An 18267-nucleotide genomic window follows, 5' to 3' on the forward strand; every position below is an offset into this window, starting at 1 on the left:
TATGTGATGCAGTGCTGTCTAAGGGCCCGAAGATCACTGGCATCCAGTATGGTATTTTCCGGCCTTGACCCCTACGCACATAGATTGTTCCAGATTGTCTGAATCTTTTGATGATATTATGCACAGTAGATGATGATAACTTCAAACTATTTGCAAATTTTCTCTGAGAAACTCCTTTCTGATATTGCTCCACTATTTTTTGCCGCAGCATTGGGGGAATTGGTGATCCTCTGCCCATCTTGACTTCTGAGAGACACTGCCACTCTGAGAGGCTCTTTTTATACCCAATCATGTTGTCAATTGACCTAATAAGTTGCAAATTGGTCCTCCAGCTGTTCCATATATGTACATTTAACTTTTCCGGCTTCTTATTGCTACCTGTCCCAACTTTTTTGGAATGTGTAGCTCTCGTGAAATCCAAAATGAGCCAATATTTGGTATGAAATTTCAAAATGTCTCACTTTCAACATTTGATATGTTATCTATATTCTATTGCGAATAAAATTTTGAATATAAAGTTTGAGATTTGTAAATCTATACATTTAAAAGAAATGCTATACATTTCTTTTAAATGTATAGCACAGTAATGAAGGCAACAACATATGATAGATAGGACAGAACCAGAAACACTATATTAATAATCTTTCATTGCCCAGAAAAGTATTATAATACTAAAGGCACCAATGGTGGCAGAGAGCACTTATGCACATCTTATGCACAGAATGATTTGTTGAAACAACGCAGATTCAAAGTGCGCAGGCTACAAAGCCCTCCGTAGAAAACTTTGAAGGGAAGAGATATTAATACGTAGTGTATAAAATCGGTTCATTAGTTTGAGCCTTTTCTTTTAACAGTTTTAAACCTCAGTTACTGTGCGCACTTAAAGAGAGTTTCATCGTTTTGACTATAGTAACCGAACATGACACGCAGTTTGATTGCTGAATGGAGAATGACAGAAAGCCACAGTGGAAAGAAAAGTTTAATGTGAACTTGAATTTAATGACTTAAATATTAATCTGTGCCTCACATGGAACAGCTTCAGAACACTTGAAATATAGTGCACAAAATCTTTTTTTTTTAATAATGTTTTTGTGCCTTTCGTGGGGCTCAACAAGTACATAATAGTATACGCACAATATCGGATTTGGATCAGTCCGATAACCCGATCCGCAGGAAAATGCTAGTATCGGAGTCAATACTGATTCTGAGTCCCTGATGCATCCCTAAAAACAATATTGTGAGGCGTTATCATAATTTATGACAACCGTTTTCTATTTTAATATATTATAAAATGCAATTTCTTCCTACTCTTCACAGATGAGTCAGAAATCAATTATTTTTATTTTATAATCTTGAAAACAGTTTGGCTGCTTAAAATTTTTGTGGAAACTGATACATTTTTCAGGATTTCATAAAGTTCAAAATATTTTTTTTTTAATAGAAAAATTCTGCAACATTATAAATGTCTTAAAGGTCACTTTTGATCAATTTATAGCATCCTTGCTGAATAAAAATAGTAATTTCTTTCATAAATTTATGAGGGAAGTGTTTACTGAAAACAATTAAAGCAGATGCCTTTCCCTTTTATGCACACTGAGTACTGAATTAAGATCTTAGGCTTTTACACAACGCTGACTTCAAAACCTTCTGCTAAAACGATCTTCAAAGGTCATTGTAAAAAGGCAGCATGTCAGAAAGGCAGCTGGATTTGCCTTTAACCTTGCGTTGAGAACAGATCGTATTGATTTACATGTGGGCACATCAATTTACTGAAACATGAGGGTGTTTTCATGTTTCTGTGCAAACAAACAAAACCTTCCACACGGTTTTAAGTTGTAGTGTGAAATAAAGGAAAAGAACAAAAGAAAGAGATCAAGACCACTAGAACATCACAATTCTTTCCTCCTGTTGAAATGTGCTCAGATATCTAGACATCAACGCATGCTAGCATTCCTCATTGTGTGCTTTATTTCATGCAGGCTTTGCAGCGTGACTGCAGCACACATGCATCCTGAGGGGACTGATGTGTTCGTGTGTCTCAGAAACTCCTGATCTTGGTTTGCCAATGACTGCATCAGCATGAGGTAATGACCAAAAACAGAGCGGTCTATAGCGGTCTAATGTTTCTGTGTCTTGGGGGAAATTTAAGCATCTACTCTGTCCTTGTCCAAATAAGACACTCCCTTCCAAGTAACTGTGCTTCCTAACAAGTGCCAAACTGTTACAATGTGCTTAAGAAAAGTCTACATTAAACCTAAAACTCTCCTTTTTTTTCGCTTCCGTAGGGAAGAATGGCTCATGTGCATGTTATATATTACTTTCTCACACACATGCAAACAACAACAAGACTGCATGAATACAGCATCACTGACATTCTGTAGGCCACAAGTCAAGTGCAGGGGAGAAAGTAAAAGGGGAACTGGGAGAGGACAGAGGGAAGGAGAAAGAAACGAAAGAGCTGATCTTCCTCAACAATGGCACTACAAAAGAACACAAAGTAAATGAATGCTTTTACCTGGTATGATCAAGAAGATCTCATGACCGTTTGTGTTTTGGTTTCTCTTTGATCCTGGGCTACATAAAAACATGTCTGTCCATATCAGGGATGTTCATGAGTAATTGAGCAGTCAAGTAGTAGAAACACTTCCCACTGAATCAATCCCTTAATTCTTTAATGAATAGGCTACATATATTTTAAACTGACAGTTGAAATTGAACTCTCCTAAGCTGTTCAGAAATGGCCACACCTTGGCTGTTCTATGAAGTAGTGCTCGCACCTTCTGTGAAGTAGTAACAATACAATTTTGCAACTGTTTCCCCTTGCAAACAGAAAAAAAAGTGTAACTTTTGGGTGGATATGAATCTTTTGCACTCTGGATGTTTCATATATTTCCCATTCATGTCCCATGGTAGCTTAATTTGGACTACCGTATTTTTTGGACTATAAGTCGCATCAGTCCAAAAATACGTCATGATGAGGAAAAAAACATAAGTCACACTGGACTTTGAGTCGCATTTTTTTTTTAACCAAGAACCAAGAGAAAACATTACCATCTACAGCCACGAGAGGGCGCTCTATGTTTTCAGTGTAGGCTACAGGAGCACTAAGTAGCATAGAGCGCCCTCTCGCGGCTGTAGACGGTAATGTTTCCTCTTGGTTCATTTCTCTTGGTTCATGTCAAATTAATTTTGATAAATAAGTCGCACCTGACTATTAGTCACAGGACCAGCCAAACTATGAAAAAAATTGTGACTTATAGTCCGGAAAATACGGTAAATGGTAAAAGTTTGGCTTTTTTTTTTTTTTTTTTTTTAGTTTATTGTTTTGCTTTTCTGTATCTAAAAAGTCATCAAGTCTGAATGACTCCGATTTAGGAAACCATTTTCATTTAATAATCAAAATTGTAACTGATAAAATCCAAACAGCCTAGGAGGATTGATTAACCAATATATTTTTTTGTGTGTTACAATACTCGACTACAAAATTACTCAAATGCCCATCTCATGTCCATATCTACTCTAGACCATAAAGCTCCACAGGAAAGCTAGCACACTCAGTGCTTATCTGATGCCTCCCCATCTACCAACTCCTTCCTCTATCCATCGCACCCTGTCTTCCCCCATTCACTGTATATATCAACACTACAGTCCAAACAAACTCATTCCTCACATAGACATTCGTGTCAGTACAAATGAGGAATACAAATGGGTGTGCTGGAACAGAATAGAGAGAGAAATCAGAAAAGAAAGAATACATTTTTACAACGGATCAAACCATAGGGCATCGATGCTGTTGGGTGGAAATCAAGAGAGAGAAAGAGTAGGAGAGACGGAGTTTGATAGATAAGGTTGCTTGCTTACCCTGCATGGTTTTGCCCAGGCCTTGACCCAACTTCCAGCCATGTTTCTGTAGGAGCCGGTGCCCAATGTTATCCTGATGTGAGGAAGAGAGGAAAGAAAGACCACAATATTCCAATAATAAGAAATGCTTTCCTCACACACACGCACACACTCACTCAGTCATAAGTACATGTGGTGGCCAGTCCAACTGTCAAAACATCTTCTATCACTGTCATCAACAATAGCAACATCTGCTACACCTTTAAACTCCTTGTTAGATGGGGTGCAGAAGGGGAAAGAGAGGGAGGAAGAACAGAGGGAGAAAGAAAGAACAAGAAGAGGAAAAGTCTCTGGCTCTGTAATAAGGCACATCTGTTTCTGTGCAGGATTAATTGAACCCAACTTCATACTAAAGTCTATAGTCTGACCTCTAATCTATAGCTTAAATGGGGCATTTCTCAATAGAACTAGTGGAGGTAACAGCTAAATGAAAAGGGATGTAAATGCTACCAACCTCTGAGTTTACTAATTCACTTTCAGTCTCAAAGGAGGGAGGGACATAATGTTATATATATATATATATATATATATATATATATATATATATATATATATATATATATATATATATATATATATATATATATATATATATATATATATATATATATATATATATATATATATACGGTCTCAGAGAGGGAGATTAATACACAATCAACTAAGGGGGAAGTAACGGCACAGACATAAAGCTTGCATACACATAAAAACCAAACACTTTCACAAGCTTTATGTGAGTTCATCATCATGACAAGAGGCACCACAAAAAAAATAATAAAAAAAAAAAAATAAAAAAAATTGTTCAGCTGTACCGAGAGCGAAAGGAGGAGATCAAGGAGCGAGACAGTCAGACCGACAGATTTACAAAGAGACAAAAAGTAAAGTGGAGAAAGAGGGAGGCCTCAGGTTACCATTGAGAGGCCCGATCTGCATGTGGGTGAGTGCGTGTTTGCATTTTACATACTGATCTGATGCTTTATAAATATAAAAATTATAATAATAATACAAATATTGGAGGGGAGGGGGATATGAAAATGCAAGAAAAAAAAAAATCAAGCTTAAAGTCATATATATTTTTTATCTGATACAACCATAAAGAAAAATAAATGTGCATTGAGAGAAAAAAAAATACTTATCTATACACACACACACACACCACGAATAAAGGCCATTATGAACAAAAACGAAAGCGATGAAAACAAAAACCATTAACCAGCATGCAGCTTTTTGTTAAACCACTTTTAACAAAAAGAAACGGCGGTGTTAGTCATGTCTGTATAGTAGTAGTATGCATACACAGGGAGGGAGAGGGCAGCACATAGCTCGGGATGTTGTTCGAGATGAGGCTGAGCATGATGCACAAGGTCATCTAAACAGATGTCACAACCTACAGAGGGTGAGCATAAGATGGAGCAGCCATGAGTGCTGTGTGAGAGGCGATGAGTGGAGCAAGAACTAGGTTACAGCATTATGGGTAGGGAGGAAGTGCTCATCCCCACAAGACACACCCACTTTTCATTAGCACTGCCTATTGTTTGTCACGTTCTTCAGCAGTCTGGCCAAATTGGATGTTGATTATTAAAAAAATACATAACAATAAAGTCATCAGTCCACAAAGCTTGTTTTATATAGCTACTCCATTTATTTTCCTTGCTTTGGTTTTAAGATTGCTACTGGCATTTAATCATATTTTTCCATTTATTTAACAGGGCTATTGCAATAGGCCTCCTGAGAAGTCCCCAACTCCCTAAACAAGTGGGTTATGATTACATTAGACTGAAATTAGAAAACCTGTGGCAAATTTGAGAAGACCATTTCCTAAGTTCATCTCACCTTAAGAAATTAAACAAAAGGGTATGAAAATTAGCTGTTACATAAACCAATAATCAAGCATGCCATTTTATGGGTTTCTAAACCGTAGTGCCCAAAATGTATACTACACTACTGTACGTTAAACCAGAACCTTATGTAAGTTACATTTCCTCTGGGCACTGCTGTCTGTATAAAAACTACACTTTTTGCATGTGAATTTTTATTTGTATACTACATTCAAAAATTAGCGGGTTGATCATTTCAATGTTTTTGGCTTAACTCTCTTAAGCACATTTATTTGATTCAAAACTGCAAAACGTTAGTATGGTGAAATATTATTACAATTTAAAATATAATTTCGATATGAAAATCCCAATCTTCTGAATGGTAGTATGTATCTCACAGCAACTAGTAATAATGTTTTAATTATATATATATAAATATATAAATAAATGTATTATGTCAAAAAGCAGAACTGACAATTACTTAAAAATTAGTTCTGCATGTTGGCTATCATACCCAAACAATCAATATCTTATTGGTCATACAGAATGAATGTTGGTCGGTCTCTCCTTTTACATATCTCAAAGTAATCCATGTTGAACAATAGTGTTAAATCTTCAGTTCATTTATATCTCAGCTCAAACGTTTGTTTCATACCTTCATACATTTGTATGTGGTGAAAGAACATGGAAAAGTTTTATCCAGATGGTTCGAGCATGGGGAGCTGGACTAATGCTTGTCTTGTACAAAATTCCCTTTTGAGCCTCTGGACATCCAAACATTTGTGTGCATGTTCTTCCATTTAAATTACAGAGATGAAAAAAGGAACAAGACCTTATGATAATGATCATTTCCTTTTCTGTTATTTACAGTCTGCAGAGGAGACCACAGAGTGCACATCAAAACCAGCATATGGCCAGCTGCAGCAAGGGACTCAAAAATACAACGTTAAAACAGAATTAATCACATGAGCTCACTGCTTACAGACGAGAAGACAGACTGCAGCATCGAAAGAGTGCAAGTCCCAGGATCTTTGGTTTATCAGCAGTGCAGAAGCACTTGCAGTAAGCCCAGCCCAAAAGGCCTGCAATGCAGTGGCTCTGCAGCATCCTCTGCTAACTATACACAGCATTTCATCATTCTGAGGACTGAAGGAGAATCTAAACAGGGTGTGTGTGTTGGGCTGACCTAATATTACCTCTTCCTGCTGAGTGGAGCACTTTACATAGCAATTGTGAACTCCTCTTTCCCGAACAGGAGATCATTAGATCAAGAGATATCAAACTTGATGAAGAGAGCGGTCTTAGTTTAGTCTAATTCTTCATATTAGCCAATCAGAATCAGTCAAACGTGGCCAGAGGCCAATCTCCGGCTGCGTGAATGGCATGTCAGGCAGACGTGGGAGGCGGGTGGGTTTTGTGGGGACAAAGGGATGAATGCACTAAAATAAAACAGACAGATGGAGAGCAACAACGCCGAAGAATCCAACAGCAGTGCAAGTGGAGTGAAAACATGTCCATACGAACCTGGCTTTTAAACCCTGGGCTGTCAAAAGAACAGTCAAACGTCACACAAACTGAAGAAACTGGCCAATCTCTACAGCTTTCTACTGGTCACACTGTCTCTTTGATCCACTACATTACCACAGTGAATTCACACATCTACACATCCACTAACTGGCAGTTAATTCATATAAAATGATCTTTAAAAACAACATTAAGAATGTTATATTGTCCAAACAGACAAACTCCCACAAGAAAATTGTGGTAGAGAGTGATGTTATCAACATAGTAATAGCAGGGAGTGACAGAGGGAGAGAAAGGTGGAATTAAATTAAAACAGGACAGAGATGTGCAGGGCAGCTAGTGCATTTCCAACATGTAGGTGTTTGTGACAGCTTCATTAAGACAAGCTTGAAACGGAGTCTCGGAGAATGAGATCACACTAAATTTGACTTTGGAATATGCAATACTGAACCATGGGAAATTCACAATAGCGGTTACAAAAACATGTTATTTAATAAATAAAATATAAATAACCACCCATTTCTAATACTTAATGCGAAAATAAGTAAATGAAAACAGCATTTGCTCTCTCGATTTGCATAAAAACCATTACTCTGATATATTGGAAATAAAAAACACCTTAATATCACCACACTAGGAAATGTCTCAGTGACCAATTGAAATGTCACATCAAATAACTGTTAAGAGTCAGTCAAGCCCCTTTCACACTGCCATTCTGGCAAATACACGGGTAAAGTTTTCCGGCAATTGTTCCCGGGTCGCTAGATTTTGCACTTTCACACTGCCAGTGATTACCCGGGATATGTGCGTGCTTTCACACACAACCCGTAAAGATCCCGTAACGACACATGACGCGTAATGTACGAATCGAAAACGCTAGGCACGTTATACTTTCACTGAAGCAAGCGAACGATCTCTGCATCAGCACGGAAAGTGAGGAACTAACTGGTCTCTGCTTCATTACAGTTTGCATATATTTTTTCGTCGCGAACGTTGATCTTCCTTCAAAACAGCAGGTAAAAGAGTCGCGTGATAACGCGCGTCATCACTTTGACAAGGCATTAGATCTGGCTTTTGTTCACACAGTGCTCGTCCAATGTTACTAGGTCCCCGACCCGGGTTCAATGCGGGAATCAATCCCGGGACGTGGTTGCTTTCACACAGAAGGCGACCCAGCAAAGTTCCGGCAATATGCTGGGTCCGACGTGCAGTGTGAAAGGGGCTTCAGTGGTGGCTGATAATGAAACACTTTGTAAGGTGACAATGTTCATGCTGACCTTCATGCTCTATAGCTGGACACCAAAAGGTCAGTCCTTTAATCAGAGAAATAACCAAAAAGAGACAGAGAGATCACATCGGGAACGTGTTAACAAGTTGAGGTAAGGTAATAGGCCAGTTGAGTTTTTTGGGGGGAGGGGGTGGGTGTTTGTTTGGGGACCTGGACAGCTGGTGTTGCATCACTGTGCTGATGGAAGAGAGGGGGAGAGGGAAATTTAACACATTCCCTTTCCTTACCAACACAATGTGTAAACTGATCAGGACCAAATTGGGAAGATGGCAGAATGGCTTTTTAATGTCACATTCACTTCTCTGTCTTAAAGGAACACTCCACTTTTTTGAATATAGGCTCATTTTCCAACTTCTCTAGAGATAAACCGTTGAGTTTTACCATTTTCGAATCCATTCAGCTGATCTCCGGGTCTGGCCGTAGCACTTTTAGCTTAGCTTAGCATATATCATTGAATCGGATTAGACAGTTAGCATTGCTCAAAAATGACCAAAGAGTTTTTAGATTTTTCCTTTTTAAAACTTGACTCTTCTCTAGTTACATCGTGTACTAAGACCGACAGAAAATGAAAAGTTGCGATGTTCTAGGCCGATGTGTCTAGAAACTATATTATCATTCCGACGTAACAATTAAGGAACTTTGCTGCTGTACCATGGGTGCAGCAGGTGCAGTGATATTATGCAGTGCCTGAAAATATTCCCCGGCTAGTTTGTGTAGTTGCAGCAATAGCAGAGTTGCTGGGGACTATAGTCAGGCGCTGTGTAATATCACTGCGCCTGCTGCTCCCAACTATTCATTTTGAGTACTACAGAAGATTCAAATTTTAAATAGGGAAAAATATAGACGCTCTTTGGTGATTTTTGAGCAAGATGCAAATGGTATAATTCGATTCAATGATCTATGCTAAGCTAAGTTAAAAGACCCGAAGACCTCCAGCCCTGGAGATCGGCTGAAGATTCAAAAATGGTAAAACTCAACTGTTTAACTCTAGGGGAGTTGGAAAATGAGCCTATTTGTGGCCACAAATGCACTGTATTTCAGCCATAATTTAATGTCTGAATGTAACCGAATTTGAGAGCAAAATATCAAACCAAGAGACATTTGAAAACAAATTACGCTAGAGCAAGGTTAAGGTTATTTAATTTTACAAAACTACTAATTTAAAACATATGACTGCATGCTTTAAAACCCAACAAAAATTTGCTTAAAAAGTGAGCTGTGTTTCTTAATGTATTTTAGCTGGTTTTTATACAAGAATATTTTTCAATAGTCAATAGGGACCAGCAACTGTTTGAGTACCCACATTCATCAAAATATCTTCTTTTGAACTCAGCAGAAGAAAGAAACTCTTGATTTGGAACAACTTGAGGTTGAGCAAATGAGAATTTTCTATTTCTGGTGAACATTAATCCTCTTAACTTTCCAATAAAAAAAAGGGTGACTGTCAACAAAGTTGATGGAAAACACATCTCAGCTATCTGCTTGTTAAGACTGATGTCACATGTAACCATTTTGGGGTCTGAGCACTCTATCAAATGTGTGCAATACTGCAAAAATATCATTATTCTTACTTTTATCACCATAGTGAAATCTCTGTTGGTCAGACAGATTGATTCATCTTTTCCGAATCATTAAAATATTGGTGACTGGGATGCCGCAAGCCAAGAGAGTGCATTTATAAAAGCTTAACTTAAATGTGTGCTATAAATAAATAGTCCTCATTCATGGCTGTTAGGATAATATTCTCAACCGAAACGGAGTGGAGGCTTGGACCCGGAAACAGTATGTGTTACATCAGAGCTTAACAAGCAGAACAACAGGTCAGTGCGGTCTCGAAATGGCAAACCTTGACCTTTTCATCAGAACATTCCTGGGTTTTACTTTCACACTTAAGAGCTTCATTAAGGGGATATGTGTGCATGTGGTTGCAAAGCTAAACTGTGTGAAGTGAATGTTTTAAATAATGCATGTGTCAATTTCTGGTCTGTTGAGCGGTACATTGTTGTACCAGTGAGATATATAATCATAGTCACTCATGGGGTACATTTACCCAGTCAGGTTTATCACTCCAATCTAGATTAATGGATGGCAACTCTGAAGGCTTCTTTTTTATATTTATATAGTGCATGTTTTGGGTCCCAGACCCCAAACATCCAGTTGCTATTGCTCCAAGGAACAATAGCAACTGGATTCACAGCCTTCAGAAGTCACACAGCTCATATGACCATCGCTGCAAGTTACCAGAACCTGAAAAGAAAACGCACTTACTGTGCTGTGATGTGTGTGATTTACGTGATGCTTGTCATTTGACTGTCACTGCCCAGTGCACATCTCCTTGGGTTAGGGAACGGGAGAAAGGAAGATGAGTGTTGAGATTCATAGTAGATGAAGGGGAGTGTGTGAGAGAAACTAATGCTACTGACTTAACATGCAAACAAACAAACAAAGGTGTTGAGAGAGCAAGAAAGAAGAGGGGATGAGTAGATAAAAGCATATTGGGAAAATAAGAGAAGATCCCGATTACCACAGACCTCTAGCTGCCTACAGATCACACACAATGATTGGCAGAGGAGGGGCATGGGAAAAACAAGAGCATGGCAAACACAGCTCTCGAACAAGAAGCACACACATATATGCTAAGATGGCTGTCACCATCCATGGACCAGCTGCTTGGACTTCTGTGATATAAATACACCACTGCTGTTTGGTGGAAAATAGCCCTGACACTCTAGATCTAGTAGAGGAAATGGGTGGTAAATAAATGAAAGCTCATGTTGTTTTGTGATTGAGGAAACATTATGAGTGTAAAATAATTGACAGTGACAGCCATCGTTTTCTGCTGTGTGTGGCGTCTTTGCTCTTCATGAACACTGCGTGTGGCAGCTCTATTATCCACACCCCTCCATAGACAATAGTGCAGGAGCGGGAATCGTTTGGTTCAGGCAGGCAGCCAGGCTACCTCTCCAGCTCTCTCTCATGTTCTGCTGACCCGCAGTCTGGGATGGTGGCTGCTCGAAATAATACAGAATAGATCAGACCATGAAATCTGAGAAATCTTGATGTAAAAAAACCAAATTCATGTCTGGACACATGAAAACATGCTTCTACAGTTTGCATTAAAAAAAAGGGATTATAAGACATGATTAAATAATTAAAAGCCAAAGACTACTTGTAATAAAGGCTAGCAAATGCTACAGAATGGGCAAAGAAAAATAGTTTTTTTCCTTATTGTTGAGCCCTGATGATAATGCATATAAAAAAATAATCCTTTCAATGTAAACTGGTGGTTTTCATTAGACCTGCTTTTAAAGACAGGACTGTTGTTTTATATGGGACAAATCTCATGAAAGATGTCACCAGCATCTTAACTTAATTTTCATCTATATTACAAAAAGTGAATTGATAATAGAATATAAAGATACAGGAAATTTCAGGCAATTTACCTAATCATGTTTACATAAATTTGCCTTTGTCATGGGGTCTTAGTGTAACTGGAGCAGGAAGGACAACATGGAGAGGAGGAGAGGCATCAGGCACGCACATCCCTGAAATACAGAGCGAACCAGAGGAACGAGACAGAGAGACAGAGACCAGAGCTGCCTGCGATATTATCTACATGCCTAGTCAGCGAAAAATGCAGTCCCAGTTGCACAAGCACCATGCCAGCACATAATGACAGAGGGTACTGTACACCGAATCACTGTGTTGGAGAGACAGAAAGAGGGACAGAATGGTGAGAGAGACAGAGCGATAGTGGGAGAGACAGAAAGAGAGAGTAATAGAGAAAAGGTGAGAGACAGAGAGAGTGAGAAAGCATTACAAGGAGCCCCTAAAGAGACAGAAGGAGGAGAGCAGAGCGTGCAGATACAAACCGGGTCAGAGCTGCTTAGCTAATTGGGGCCAATTCGCTGCAGGAGAGAAATGTCGAACACCCCAAGTTGTGTACAATACTGAAAATATCTGAAATAAACTGTCCTACACAAACACTGACAAAAAAAACAAACACACACACACAAGATACTGGGCCCTAATGTGCTCAAACACACACACACACACACACCACTTTCTCTCAGTCAAAACAGACACACACTATCTCTAGCTCCACTATGTGAGGTGGATGACACACAAAGTGGTTCATATCTAAATCAGGTCAGTCTAGTTTGAATCAAATGGAGCAGACACACAGACCAGTTGCGTAACTGAATTGGTGTTGTGTTTGCATATCAGAGGTCGGACTCGGAGTCTGACAAATCTGACGTTGAATTACGTTGAACCACTGGATGTCTGTGTGCATAGATGACTTTGAAGCACATCTTCTGAAGGGATGGTTGAGCGGTTTTATTTCTTTGCCTTGTATGTTTAGGGGAGTTTATTTGCAGGAGCGCAAAGTGAACTACAGGGCCTGCTACAGTTCAACATTAAACCTACAACATAGCCTCTATTTGGTGGCTTATGCACCGTGAGTTTTGCACCTAACTCTACATGCTCACCGGAAAAGCAAGAGAATTTCTATGTAGCATATTTGCTCCTGCTTGCAATAGCGCTACTGTGCTTTAAAATGGTGTAGTAGAGCTGCACTGCGCAACGCTGGTAAGATGACGTAACCCTCTCGTGAAGCTATGCTCTGCTCACATGCTCTGATAATAATAACTTTCTAAGACTATACATTATTTGGATTATTAAATGATGTCTTATGCTCAAAGTTGCAAAAAATATATGTTATATTTTAAAATGTATTTTCAGCCATCATTACTCCAGTTTTCAGCGTCACATGATCCTTTAGAAATCATACTAAAGGATTATTTGCACATTCCTTACTAATATTAATGTAGAAAACAGTTGTGCTTTTCAGTTGTACTGAATTCTTTGATGATTAGAAATAACAGCATTTATTTAAAATAAAAATCTACTGCAACATTATAAAAGTCTTTATGTTTGATCATTTACACTTGCCATTTTGAGAAATGTAATGAATCCTTGTTGAAAAACACAATTTATATATATATATATATACTTACTGACATCAAACATTTGAACAGTAGCATATTATAAACAAATGAAGGTCATTTCTGGATTGCAAGGTTGATTTATAGTTTATCTTTTGCAGTCAACCTGTTGTATTTGTAATCATCCTCAGGTTTTCATTAACTTGTGTAACCTTTAAATAAAGAGGGCTAACTGTACCGTGGTCTGGATATACTTGTTATAGTTTGGCTATCATGAGGGCCTTGTAAAAGGCTGTTGCCAATAAAATTAAGCAATCATGGGTAACAGATCAAAATCTGTATGTCAGTCAAAGAGTTTCGCCAGTGTTGAATTAGGTATAGCATGCGCATGTCTGTTTGTATCGTTTTCCTTTTCCACAGTGTGCCATCCACTTCACATTTCAAACAAGTGTCCAAATAAAACGCTTCATTGTGGAATACCATCTAACATAACACAAGGCCATCCATACTCACTCACGTCTGTGATCAAAAAACAAAACAAAAACAAGCTGATCACAGTGATTGGTACAATCCAACAGATCTCCTTCACCCATGTCTTCATTATAGAGTCACACAGGTGATGACACCAGATGTGTTCACTGAAGAACAGGTGGAGAACAGGGAAGGGGTCTACGGTGGCCTCCAGAAAGGGAGTGCTGACATATTTACTGTAAAGGAGGTGATTTGAATTCTCTCTAAAATAAGGGAAGGGGCTGACCATTGAGGTGGGGGGGCTATCCCTGACTGGACCAATCATCCACACTCTCACACACAGGAAGCAGCTGTTCTAGTCAACAGTACAAAGTGAGGTGTGTAGCCTTACCGATTCTATGGGCTTGTCCAAAGACGCCTGTTCCAACTCCAACTGACCTTCCTCATACTGATCAAAGTGATTTCCACCCTGAGAGGAGAGAGAAATGGGGAAGATGACAGATTAAAGCAGAGCAAACATTACATATGCTAAAATAAAAGATGTCCTGTTAGCGTTTCCCCTCTAAAAATAAAATTACATACAAAACAATTTTTTTCTTAAAAAAGGAAACGAGCAAATAGAACAGAGACATCCAGTTATTGTGAACCAATTTTTAGCTTCATGCTCAAAGCTAAACTTCAGACTAACTGGATCATTCATCTAAGGATGGGTACTGAAACCTGGTATTCAATCGGCTAAACTATAAAAGGCCAGAGGATTGATAAGCTCTGACCTTAATGATTCTGCTATCGGTACTGGAGAAATTAAGAACACACACATACATTTATTTTTGTTATTTATACATTATCTTGCAAATTCTATCTCACAAAACAAAAGTTGCCAGCTGTTTTTATATGCAATCATTTTCAAAACATTTGTCTATTTGCATTTTTGCTATTCACAATTCAGAAGCTAGATCAGGCTTTTATGCGGAAGAGTTTCAGCATGTGCAACATGAAAGCGGCTGCTTAATTATGATAGAAGAGAGTACTAAACATTCAAACATCTGCTTACACTTTAGGCCTGTGGCTGTTTTAATAAACTAATTTATTTATTTGTGTTTATTATGGCATCCAAGCATTATAGCTGCGTTTATTCTAGCGCAACTTTCCCTTCACAGGGGTGCACACTTGTTCCTCCCTAAAACCCAACTTAAAATCAGAATCCGCACAATCTGTGATTCTTGTAAAATGCCATCTTATACTGTTGCTAAATTGCAGGACATGTTTTATAAAAAGTTGAAAGCACAATCTGTTCCCCAGGCTGAAATGTTTGCACACTCCAAAACGGACAGGTTAATTACAATTTGAGCTTTTGGCACATCCAAACAATCAAATATACAAATATGCCAAAATGGCCGGCTTGGAGAGTATTTACTGAAACACAGTTTAAGTCTTAAGTGGACAAAAACAGTTGGGAGAAAATCCGATGTGTGCCAATATTAGTGCCTGACCAATATTGTTTTTTTAGGGCCAATACCAATATCGATATTAGGGAGGGAAAAAAGGCAGATATAAATATAATAATATATAAATTTATTAATCAGATGAGAAAAAAATTAAGTCACCTTAAAAGGGAAGGGGGGTGATTTCCAGTGGTGGACAAAGTAAACAAATCAAGTACTTGAGTAAAAGTACAGATACATATGGTAAAATATTACTCCTTTTTCAATTTTACTCAAGTGAAAGTACAAAAGTACTAAATTTTTTATGTACTTAAGTAAAAAAGTACTGCAAGATAGATGTTTGCAATTTTACATAGGCTACTTAATTTAATTTTATATTAGCACATTTTTTTATAATCCTACTGCTCAAAATACCTGGGATTTTTTCCAAAATAACCACTATATGGAGTCAAAATATATTTTTGTTGTTGATATGGACTACGCTGATGAGAGTAATGCTCACTGTGAAGCTTACACTGTGATGTACCTGAGAGAAACCAGAGATGATCATCTGATCTTCACCAGGTTGAACAAAGTATTTTAAAGTTAGTTGTTTTACAGAACATCAAAGTTACAGTACAGACCAAAAGTTTGGAAAACTCATACAAAGAGTTTTCTTTATTTTCATGACTATGAAGATTGTAGAGTCACACTGAAGGCATCAAGGGCTATTTGACTAAGAAGGAGAGTGATGGGGTGCTGCGCCACATGACCTGGCCTCCACAGTCACTGTACCTGAACCCAATCGAGATGGTTTAGGAGTGAGCTGGACCACAGACAGAAGGCAAAAGGGCCAACAAGTGCTACGCATCTCTCGGGGAACTCCTTCAAGACTGTTGGAAGACCATTTCAGGTGACTACCTCTTGAAGCTCATCAAGAGAATGCCAAGAGTGTGCAAAGCAGTAATCAAAGTAAAAGGTGGCTACTTTGAAGAACCTACAATATGACATATTTTCAGTTGTTTCACACTTTTTTGTTATGTATATAATTCCATATATAATTCCACATGTGTTAATTCATAGTTTTGATGCCTTCAGCGTGAATCTACTATTTTAATAGTCATGAAAATAAAGAAAACTCTTTGAATGAGAAGGTGTGTCCAAACATTTGGTCTGTACTGTATATATGACATGATAATAAGGCCTGAAGTTAGGAAGAACATTTTAAGGAAAAAAATAATAAAAAAATTTCATAATGATTTTTTCCTTCTCAAATCTTGTCTGTGGTTTAAAAACACCCCTGGCCAAACGGGGTGCATCTCTTCCCACTTTGATAATTACTGTAGTTACCATGTTCTGAACATCACATCCTTTCTTTTCTAACCAGATGTAATCTATCTATCTATCTATCTATCTATCTAGATAGATAGATAGATAGATAGGTAGGTATGTGTATATATTAGGGATGCTCATATTGACCGTTTAACCGTTAACCGAAAGTAAAAATTTTGACCGATTAATACTATCAGTTAAACGGTTTAAAACGTTTTTTTTAAGGTTCTTTTTTTTTTTTTGCTGCATGGTTTAAAAATAAAATAGCCTACTATAGCCTATAGCTTATATTTATTAACTCACGGAGCGCGTCGGCACGCGCAACCACACACGTGACACATGCCTAAAGATTTTTTTTTCGAGCAAGGGAAGCAAAATGAAGCGAGCGAAAAGAAGCACTGTGTGGGATCATTTTAACAGAAAGGGCGACGAAGTTACCTGTAAATTATGCGGCGCCGTATTAAAATACAGCAGTAGCACAAGTACGATGCAGTACCATTTACGAAGCAAACATCCACAAGCTTCGAGTGATGAAGGGCAACCAACTTTGCCCTCCATGTTATCAGGGAGAAGATGCGATGCACGGCGATCTGAGGAGATAACGCAGAGAATCTGTTCAATGGTAGTTAAAGACACTTTGCCCATAAGTGTCGTCTGTGGTGAAGGTTTTCAAGAGCTACTGGGCTATATTGAGCCCAATTACGAAATCCCATCAAGATGCACTATTACCCGTAGAATTGAGGCCCGTTTTGAGGAGCGAAAAAAATCGCTTAAATCACAACTCGAAAGCACAAAGTTTATGGCCCTTACGACTGACTGCTGGACGGCACTCAAAACAGAGAGCTATATAACAATAACGTGTCACTACATCGACGAGGACTGGCAAGTTAATACAGTTGTCCTTCTAACACAGAGTATGCCAAGCAGACACACAGCTGAGAACCTCGCAGCTAAACTAATTGATGCGGTGGAGACATGGGGACTTGATGGGAAAGTGTCTGCATGTGTTCATGACAATGCACGCAACATCGTGGCTGCAAACTCTCCGGAACGGGTGAACTGGGACTCGGTTCCCTGTTTTGCTCATACATTACAGCTCGCTGTAAATGATGGATTTAATGTGTTCGTGCATCGGGTCATCATTGCAGCTGGGCGCCTGGTTAGGCATTTTAACCACAGCACCCCTGCATCCAAGGCACTGGAAGATAAACAATCACAAATGAAACTTCCGAAACACCAGCTCATTCAGTCTTGTAAAACAAGATGGAACTAGGTGTGTGACATGTTCGGAAGACTTCTCGAACAAAGGTGGGCTGTTACAGCTGTTCTGTCTGACCGAACAGTTACAAGGCTGCAAGATGCCAGAACCCTGGAGATACGAGACGAACACTGGCAAATAATGGAGGAGATTGCGCCCGTATTGGAAACTTTAAAATGTGCAACCACCATAATGTCATCAGAAAAGAACGTTTCAATTTCCAACATTTACCCCATCACCTTTAGCCTGCTGAATACACACCTGATTAGAGCCGAGGATGACGGCCACAGAGTGACGGAGTTCAAGG

General features: G+C 38.6%; 1 protein-coding gene across 8 annotated transcripts in view; it reads right to left on the reverse strand.

Annotated features, from left to right (window-relative positions):
* Nucleotides 1-18267, reverse strand: part of LOC127951437 (G patch domain-containing protein 8) — a 45328-nt gene that overhangs the window by 13139 nt on the left and 13922 nt on the right. For 3 of the 8 annotated variants that reach the window (XM_052549337.1, XM_052549361.1, XM_052549356.1), the window contains exons 2-5: nucleotides 14338-14415; nucleotides 12402-12437; nucleotides 7242-7260; nucleotides 3862-3934 (exon numbers count right to left, since the gene is read on the reverse strand). In XM_052549337.1, the coding sequence (XP_052405297.1) occupies nucleotides 3862-3868 (7 nt within the window). In that variant the 5' untranslated portion in view covers nucleotides 3869-3934; nucleotides 7242-7260; nucleotides 12402-12437; nucleotides 14338-14415. Of the gene's footprint in view, nucleotides 1-3861; nucleotides 3935-7241; nucleotides 7261-12401; nucleotides 12438-14337; nucleotides 14416-18267 lie in introns of those variants that run through there. The other 5 variants (XM_052549338.1, XM_052549340.1, XM_052549329.1 and 2 more) reach the window with 4 other exon arrangements.

The sequence above is a fragment of the Carassius gibelio genome, chromosome A3 (assembly GCF_023724105.1).
Source record: "Carassius gibelio isolate Cgi1373 ecotype wild population from Czech Republic chromosome A3, carGib1.2-hapl.c, whole genome shotgun sequence".
In the NCBI taxonomy this organism is placed as follows: domain Eukaryota; kingdom Metazoa; phylum Chordata; class Actinopteri; order Cypriniformes; family Cyprinidae; genus Carassius; species Carassius gibelio.